The sequence below is a fragment of the Melanostigma gelatinosum genome (genome assembly GCF_949748355.1).
Source record: "Melanostigma gelatinosum genome assembly, chromosome: 18".
Classification (NCBI taxonomy): domain Eukaryota; kingdom Metazoa; phylum Chordata; class Actinopteri; order Perciformes; family Zoarcidae; genus Melanostigma; species Melanostigma gelatinosum.
Window position 1 is genome coordinate 10,672,194 of NC_136651.1, and position 9,442 is coordinate 10,681,635.

General features: G+C 43.5%; 1 protein-coding gene across 1 annotated transcript; it reads left to right on the forward strand.

Annotated features, from left to right (window-relative positions):
- Positions 1 to 198: 198 nt before the first annotated feature.
- osbp2a (oxysterol binding protein 2a) lies at positions 199 to 9,194 on the forward strand (the record flags this gene model as incomplete). The annotated part of the gene is made up of 14 exons (XM_079289092.1): positions 199 to 365; positions 1,438 to 1,643; positions 4,969 to 5,213; positions 5,340 to 5,508; positions 6,150 to 6,270; positions 6,351 to 6,417; positions 6,519 to 6,656; positions 6,760 to 7,005; positions 7,123 to 7,243; positions 7,438 to 7,541; positions 7,728 to 7,823; positions 8,199 to 8,383; positions 8,514 to 8,734; positions 9,052 to 9,194. The coding sequence occupies 14 exons, from the start codon at positions 199 to 201 to the stop codon at positions 9,192 to 9,194; spliced, it is 2,229 nt and encodes a 742-aa protein (XP_079145218.1).
- Between the last annotated feature and the right edge of the window lie 248 nt (positions 9,195 to 9,442).

The window sequence follows — 9,442 nt, forward strand, 5'->3', positions numbered from 1 at the left end:
CTCACACTGTCTCAGGAGGACACTGACACAGCTGCACCAAACAGCTGCAAGCTAACGGTAGCTTTAGCGGAGGATACAGTGCAGTGCAGCGAGCTAACAGCTGTACAGCTGTTGACAGGCGGCCAACCGCACCGACACGGAAACACCGAGTCTCCGTGCATCCCTGCAGAGGGCAACGTAACCGGCCGAGAGGAGCAAATGAACGAGCTGGTGAAGGGTCTGCCCTCCCCGACTCTCCCGGGGCTCCAGCTGCCGTACTTGGACACCGGTAACCACAAAGGCTGGCTCTATAAATGGACCAACTACCTGAAGGGTTACCAGCGGCGGTGGTTCGTCCTCAGTAACGGCCTGCTGTCCTACTACAGGTAACGATTCGCCTATAAAATATAACTTTAATGGAGATGCTCAGTCGGACACTCCGGACACTATAGTGTTTATCACATACAAAAGTTTAGAATCATAATGAAATGATTTGTTGCAAATGGGATTTAGAAATGCAAAATATAACTTTTTAACGACCGAGGAGGGATTGCTCTGACTGATGCCAGGAAAGCAACCACAACGATTTCAGCCATAAGATGACAAAATGATTTATGAGTTGTGAATAATAAGTCTGTTAATTGAACAGCTATCCTACTGTGTCCTTCACTGTCTTAACCTATTTAATGTGGTTTTCATCAAAGAGTAAAACGTTAAGATAGCATTCAATTATATAACAAATAAACAAACTGTACATTGCGTAATGACAATGATACATATAGGGAGAGAGGAGACAACTAAATAAAGGAGTCAACGAATAGTGACTCATCTGTTCTGTATACATTTTGAATATGACTGTTATCCCAAATGTATAGTTTAGAGATAGCATGTGTGTTAGATGTCATATAAACCATAACAGAATGCTGAATACCTTGTAAAAGCTGTCACTATAATAATATATCGATGGCCGAAGTGCAAAACCTCCTATCTGAAAAATGCCTGGATCATTTTGCAGATAGGATCTTTCCATTTGGTGCAAGTTGGAAGAGGTTCTACAACATGATGCTCTAAATTAAGTTTCAATAAAGGGCGGGATTATTTTAAAACAGACTGAATATGAACAGCCTTCCTTGTTCTCATCATCCAAAATGAAATCCGGCAATCAGAAAATTCTGCAGATAGGAGGTTTTGTGCTTTGGCCGTCGATATGGAATCTTTATGAAAGGGAACATAATCACGTACGACTAAAGAGCAACGTGTTAAGCAGCACATATTGTCTAAAGCCTCGGGAGAAATGCCTGCACTTTGTCCAAAGCATGACAGGAGAGGAAAGTCTTCACAGACTTATTGGGATGCTCTGCTATTTCAACATGTGAACTCCTTTGAAATCGAACAAAAACTGAGCTGCCCCATTTTGCTGATCTTTTCTCCGACACTTTTTTGGTTTGTTTCCCTCAGGACTCAGGCGGAGATGGCGCACACCTGCCGGGGCACCATTCCCTTGGCCACAGCACACATCGAGGTGGGTGACACCTGTCACCTGGTGTTAACCAGTGGAGGCCGAAGCTACCACCTGAAGGCCACCTCTGAGGGAGAGTGTCAGCGATGGGTCTCAGCCCTGCAGCAAGCGAGGGCCAATTCCACTCTGCTGATGCACCACTCAGGTCAGATGGATATCTTATATTCTGGGTGGTATGATGTGAGTGTCAGTGTTCATTTTGGGTGTCCAGCTCCACTGATGCGTGTTGAATGTTCACACACAGTACTGTCCAGATGCAAAGAAATGTGACTTCTAAAAATGGGCAAACTAGCCTGTTTTAAAAAAAAATAGATTTGTTGTTCCTTTTAAGAAGTAACTTGCAGAATGTCCCGAATATGTCCCGAATATGTACTTGTACTAAACATGGTTCACCTTTTAAAGTCCAATGTAGACAAACCAATGTATCTGTTACCTGAACAGCTCATGCAACCAAGACCCAGTTACCTAAATGCGTATTTATTTTTATTTTTAATATTTATTTATTATGTAAACAACAAGCCACAAGAGGGCAGTGTTGTTCCATGTGTCCACAGTCATCAACCTTCTTATATAAAGTCTATGGTGTTAACGCAATATTTGCATTTAATCATGTCATTTTGAATTACCTTGCCTTATAATATTCACTTTTTACCTCCGGACACTATCACACGATATGATATGATATATTTGTATCGACATCTGGCTGTTATTTGTTGAAAAGAGAAGAAGAAAAAAGAGCACCAGGATGTACAGTGGATTTGTTTCCTCTCTCTTTCTCTCCCACTCTTCCGCACAAATGTGCACAAACGCACGTGCAGCTGCCACATCCCCTCCCACACCGTCTCCTTCCTCCCTCCTTGTCTCCTTCAGTATGACGACAGTGGGAGCTGAATGAAATGACCTTCCTTTAGACTCCACCTCCCGTTCTGCTTGCAGGAGGGGTAAAAAAAAGAGAGAGGGTGTGAGGATTTGCATTGAAAATATTTTTCACCATGCACTGTGGACAATAGGGAGACACGAGTGTCGCCTTTTTCAATGAGAGTCACCTTGTAAGTAACCTTTTCATTATTTTACTGAGACCAGAATACTAATTAGAAAATAAGCTGTATGAGCTTGCACGCTGGCTTCCTTGCTTGCATGTGTGGGTTTGTAACTGATGCAGTGAGTGTCTGTTTACGGAGTTCATTAAGTTGGGCTGTATTTAGTTTAAATGTCAGTGTAAATAAGCCAATTGCATTCCTCACAGGACAGAATTTGCCCTAAAGTTGACAGAATGACACCGTAATTATCAAAGTCACTGCAGAACAACAGAGCAGTATTTCATTTGATTTATCGGCCTCTTTCAAATGTGTGATTTTTCTCCGGATTATTGCTGTAAATACAGCTGCTCACTGATTGATTCCTAAGAGGAGTGTGCCTTTAAGCAGCCTTTACTGCTGAGTAAAAGCTTTGCACCTGCAAGATACAAATCAATGTTTTACATTTGTCTGCCCACATAAGCATACGGAAACCATGACTGATGTGTGAGGTGTTCATGCTGTTGTTTAACAATGGACTGTGCCTCATTGGGAGTGATTACAGCCAAAATACTAAACCATATTTATGGAGCGGAGCCCTATAGAAGATCCTACACCGCCTAACTTTCTCCCTGAGGTGCTGTACAGTGCTGTTACTGTTTCGTCTTGATTGATTTCAACGATTCGTTTTCATCATAGATTTAAAATCTGACCACGGCCGTGCATGTGAATATCCTGCGAATCGAATGTATTATTCTTGAACAAACATTGGTTGTTCTGTATGACTGCTTCACCCAATTGTGAGCAGAATAGCCCATGTCCTTTGATGCACGTGTACGTGCACACACAAAGATCCTTGTGTGAAAGTTCAACAAATATCAGTGTGAATCCAAATAACTGCTTTGGGAGGGAAATAGTGTAGCTCAGGTTGTGCTCTTCAGGATATTACAGTCAGACTTTGATTGCTTCATCTATTGCAGACGCTTACAGTGCATCCTCTGATATTTAATGCCGATTCTCTCTTCCTACACTGTGTCCAGATTGGCGCTCCATCTATCACCTGTGGGTGTGTTTTCATGATTCAACGATGAATCACCAATTTGCCTCAGTGTCCTGCATGAAAAAGAACCCATTAGTACACAGAGCAGACCAGTAAGCCTCTCCCCATGTATGTTATTATGATATTATATTATTGTCATTATTCCATGGATGGGTTTTATGGCTGTAGGAAGAGTTGCACTTCCAGATTCTTTGCTCACTTCTTAATATGGGTCATGAAATCATTACAGATGCCTGAAGGAGAAAGTCTCCTCCTCCTGAGACTTTGTAATTCTAGTTTATTGTATTTCTTTTCCCCTCTAATAGAGTAGTAGTAGTTTGTCTCCTGGCTTTGGTAATCACTCGCAATGCAGACTCTGGCCTAGATTCAGTGCTCGGGAGTTTTTTAGATTACACACACACTTTGTTTCTTTCAGCAGAGAAGAAATGTTTTGACCGAGAAAAGTACCATTTCCATACGACTGAGGCAGTCATTTGCATATGAAGATGGCTTTATCTGTGTTGACATTTATAACTGACTCGAGCATGAAACCAGACATTATCTAAATTTGTACTAATGATAGTAGAACTTTTTAGGCGTCTCAAATCTTTTAAACAATGTTTTTTTTCGCTGAGTGGCTTTAATAGAGCACAGCTTGCTCTTTTACCCTCTCCAACCCACATATTCTTTCTCAGGTCCATTATTACAAGCACTACTCAAAGCGTCAGCGTGTCTTTAAAGGTCTTTTTAAAATCCCACGGTCTAGTACTGAATGGTTCATGGCATTTACAGTTTCTATTTGATGTCACTGCAGCCACAAAAAGGTACATAATAGTGATTTAGCTTCAATAACCAAGTTGAACCAAGTAGATATAATATAAATCTAAATTATAAGCTAAAAAAAAAAGGCAGTTTCCCTGCTCTGCTTCTAAAATCCATGAGACTGATTGCTCAGCTCATGGCAAAGAGGGGCAGAGCGAGAGAGAGAGAGAGAGAGGAGGGGAGGAGAGAGAGAGAGAGAGAGAGAGAGAGAGAGAGGGTAGTGCGTCATCGTTTATTCTCCCTTTTCTTCTAAAAATAGCTGAGCCTCCTGATTGCATGGGCCTATGTTTCCAGGGCAACGGTGTTCATTCACAGCTTTCCCATATAGAGGAAGAGGTGTGTGTGTGGGGTGGGGGGGGGGGGGGGATTAGGGTGTGAAGTGTTATTATCCTCCTCCGTCCATTCCCCACAAACATTAAGTGTTAAAATAGATTTTCCAGATGTCTGATGAGACATGTACTGTTTACAGTGTACAAATACAACACCATGAACACCCAATCTTTCCAGGCGTAAAAACCTCTGACGATGTCATCTTTGGTAAAGTATGACATTTGAGCCCTGCCTTTTTCTTTTTCTTCTGTCCTTGTGTGAAGATGACTCAGGAGATGAAGTACCTCAGGAGGACCGAGCCCTAACCCAAGGGGTGCTCAAGGCTCTGGCCAGCAAGCTAGATGACCTGAGCACCTGTAATGAGTTGATAGGAAAGCACGGCGCCGCCCTCCAGCGCTCCCTCAGCGAACTCGAGGAACTGCGCGGATCCACTGACGGCACGGACAGAGTGAAAGCTGTTAACGAGCGAGCCACCCTTTTCCGCATCACCTCCAATGCCATGATCAAAGTGAGTTTTGCTTGATGCTGTAGCCAGTAAACTGGAGACTGATCCGTTTGTCCCTTTTTAATGAGGAGATGCTGCTTGGAGGGCCCCGTCTGCTTCTTTTGACGTGTGTTTGTGTTCACACCTCAGGCTTGTTGCGACTTTCTGGACGTAGCAGAATCTCACAGCCGAAGGTGGCAAAAGACACTGCAGTATGAGCGAGAGCAGCGTCACCATCTGGAGGAGACCATCGAACAGCTAGCCAAACAGCACAACAGTTTAGAGAGAGCTTGGAGGGAGAACCCCACGTCATATACAGGTGAGAGGCATCACTCTCTTTAGTGTGAGAGGCAAAGTGTCGTCTCGCAGAATCAGAACATGGCCCTCTTCTGGCCAGCAGTAAAGATGCATATCTATCACATGAATGGGGCTCAGTCAGACTTATCATTTCTTAATTGTTTGTGTATTTATTTGTATGGGAAGTAAAAAAGAAATGCCAAATATTTGAACTCCCAGTATAGTGAAAAGTTTGTCTTTTGATCAGATTGTCATATATATATCTTACTAAACGTCTTCCAATTAGTGTGGTTGAGGGTCTTCGTGTTGTTTTTTTGTTGGGCACACATTATCAGTTTATTTTACGTTCTTTAAGCTAAATTACATGACTAAAACAGTTGCAACTTAGTTGTAATAAATTCAGCATCTGCTGTAAATCACAGTTACAAAGGCCAACACACAACTGACTTAGTTGTGACTGATATTTGTTTTGTTTCCATGGCAACATACGCTGTTGCATCCCTTGCAAACAATTATGGACGAATAATTCAGTTTTTTTTTTGCTATTATGTATTATAGTATGGTGTCCCTGTTATTTGGCCACCCCTTGTAAAGCAGCACTGTAATATGCTGCTGATACATATTTAAAACATTCAGATAACTGTCCCGTGTTTGTTGCCGTAGGTGTGGAGCGTTCTCAGGAGGGGGACGCGAGTGATGACAATGACGAGGCAGAGTTCTTCGATGCGATGGAGGACTCCCCTGCATTCATAACCGTGACCGCTAGTGGCAACATACAGCACAAGTGAGACATCATCTCCACACAGATCAGCTACGAGCACCGTTACTTTGAGCTGTGTTTTAAATGATGTTGCTTTCTCTCAGGCGCTCGGGGAGTAATCAGAGTATGATGAGCGGAGGAATGTCCAATGACTGGACTCACAATGAGAATGTAGGTCCCGAGCATGATCAGTTGTCTCACTAGTTGTTTCTAAACACACCCATATGCCCTTACATTAAAAAAAAAATGTATTAATAACGTATTTTTTTCAGGACACCTCAGGCACAAACCACATGCAGCTACGAAGAACAAGACGCAGTCGTATCCCTGACAAGCCAAATTACTCCCTTAACCTGTGGAGCATCATGAAGAACTGTATTGGCAAAGACCTGTCCAAGATACCCATGCCTGTAAATGAAGAAAAAAAAACATACAGTACAACATGGCTGTAATATAGTTTTTGAATTCGAGTGACTTACAAGAAAACCCTTTTCTGTCTGTGTGTGATTGCAGGTAAACTTCAACGAGCCGCTGTCGATGCTGCAGCGTCTGACGGAGGATCTGGAGTACAGCGAGCTTCTGGACCGGGCCTCTCGCTGTCACTCCTCTCTGGAGCAGATGTGCCTGGTGGCTGCCTTTTCTGTGTCCTCCTACTCCACCACAGTGCATCGCACAGCCAAGCCCTTCAACCCTCTGCTGGGGGAGACTTACGAGCTGGACCGGCTGGAGGAGTATGGTTATCGCTCCATCTCTGAGCAGGTGAGACAAACATTTATCCTTGCAGGTATATTTTACACACACACAGATAAAATGATCCCGTAGTGAAGGATGTCTGTATTGCCTCTGCTCACACCAGCTGATACCATTCGCCATCAGGTCAGTCATCACCCGCCAGGTGCTGCCCACCATGTGACGTCACAGCGAGGATGGACCCTGTGGCAGCATATCGCCATTGATAGCAAGTTCCGTGGCAAATATATTTCTGTCTTGCCATTAGGTAAGAAACAAGTAAAGTAATGCGTTTATGTTGAAAATCAGTATAATAAATACCTCTACACATATGACCTGTAAATACGCACAGCATATTTGTGAGAACACAAATAATGAACCGTATTCAAGTAATGTAAAACTGTGATTTTTTTAGTTGTTCACCGTTTTGATGTTTGTGTGTCTTCCTTCTCTTCACTGCAGGAAACATTCACCTGGAGTTCCACTCAAGCGGAAACCACTACGTGTGGAGCAAAGTGACTTCAACGGTGCACAACATTATTGTGGGGAAACTTTGGATCGATCAGGTGTGCTCCTCTTTAACTGTCAAAACCACAACCTGTGTGTGTGTGCGTGTGTGTGTGCGTGTGTGTGTGTGTGTGTGTGCGTGTGTCTGTGTGTGCGTGTTGCTCAGGAAAGTAATTCGGGTCATCATACACTTTTAAGTCACGTCTGTTTTTCTTGCTGCTTTCCCGTGTTGTTGCTGTTGGCAGTCTGGGGAAATTGACATTGTTAACAACACCACCAAGGACACCTGCCGTCTCAAATTCTCCCCCTACAGCTACTTCTCCAGAGATGTCCCACGTAAAGTAAGTCTGTTGTACTGTCCGTTTTGTAAAGAGTCATTTCAGATGACGGAAACCGACAGCTAGCATATTTCTTGATCGTCTTCATTCAGATGTCATTGCATTTACAGTTTTACACTGCAGCTACACGAGCCAGTGTCAGTCACATCAGCAGTTAGTGAGGAGCAGGAACCTAATAGTTTATATAATCTCTTCTGTTTGACATAGTCTTACATGCACAATTGTTACATGATTCAAACACCCTCAAACTCTAAAGCCCAAATTAGAATTTGAAAATGAAGTAAAGCATCACCCAGCTGTGAATACGTCAGTGCCTTGCAGTCGGAGCCTGCATGTAACTGATCCGTTCCCGTGTGTCATCTTCTCTGGTGCCTCTAGGTGACAGGAGTGATAGAGGACAGAGAGGGCACGGCCCATTACATTCTGTCAGGAACCTGGGATGACAAGATGGAGAGTGCCAAAATAGTGGACCGCAGCCAAGGATGCGGAGGCTCTGAAGGCAAACAAAAGACAGTTTATCAGACTCTTCAACCCAAACTGTTGTGGAAAAAATACCCTCTCCCGTATGTTTATCTTAACACATTTCTACTTCGAGGATTGAATGTGTCTGAAATGACACACTGAAACACCTTCACCCCTTTGAGATCTTTCCTCTTTTTTTTTTGTCTTTCTCGTTTATCTTTCACTCTTCAGAGATAATGCAGAGAACATGCACTTTTTCTCCTCCTTGGCTCTGACTCTCAACGAGCCAGAAGAGGGTATTGCGCCCACCGACAGTCGTCTGCGGCCAGACCAGCGGCTGATGGAGGCGGGTGTGTGGGATGAAGCAAACACTCAGAAGCAGCGTCTGGAGGAGTGTCAGAGGCTGGAGAGGAAAAAAAGGGAGGCGCAAGCCAATCAGGCCCTGGAGGAAGGTGCGAACAAGGAAACCCACAAGGAGGATCAAGGAGGATTAAAGTCCCCTTTTTGATACTTCACTTGAATGTTTGAGCCTCACTGTGCAGAATGGTGTCTGTGCAAAAGCTAAGCTGCACCTTTTAACTGCAAGATTACAGTTTCAGTGTGTATATATCTGAAATCCAGTCATTTGGATTTAGCTTTCCCCCGACAGAGTTCTGACTGTTTTCAGAGTACAATAGCTAGAAAGAAAGGAGAAACTAAGACTGTGATATTATAGAAAATAGTATACATTCGAGCCATACCTTGAGAAAACATGCCTCTGTGTCATCAGGGCAAGACATCGAGGGTCACCAGCCACTGTGGTTTGAAAAGAGGGCAGATGATACAACAGGAGAAAGTACCTACGTCTACCGGGGCGGCTACTGGGAGGCCAAAGAAAGACAGGACTGGAACCAATGCCCTGAGATCTTCTAGGAAAAAAGTTCTCCTTACACCGTGCATCAGACTAATGTAAGGATACTATGTGACATATGGACAGTGTGTGTGTGTGTGTGTGTGTGTGTGTGTGTGTGTGTGGAGCTGAATGATATATGCTTTACATATGCTTTACAGAGAAATGATTTCTGCACCAAGACACATATTTCATTGGGTGTGTATGGGGATAAGAGGGCCGTGGATGTTTTGGTACAAGCACTGAATGTTCTCCTCGAAGTGGGAACAGC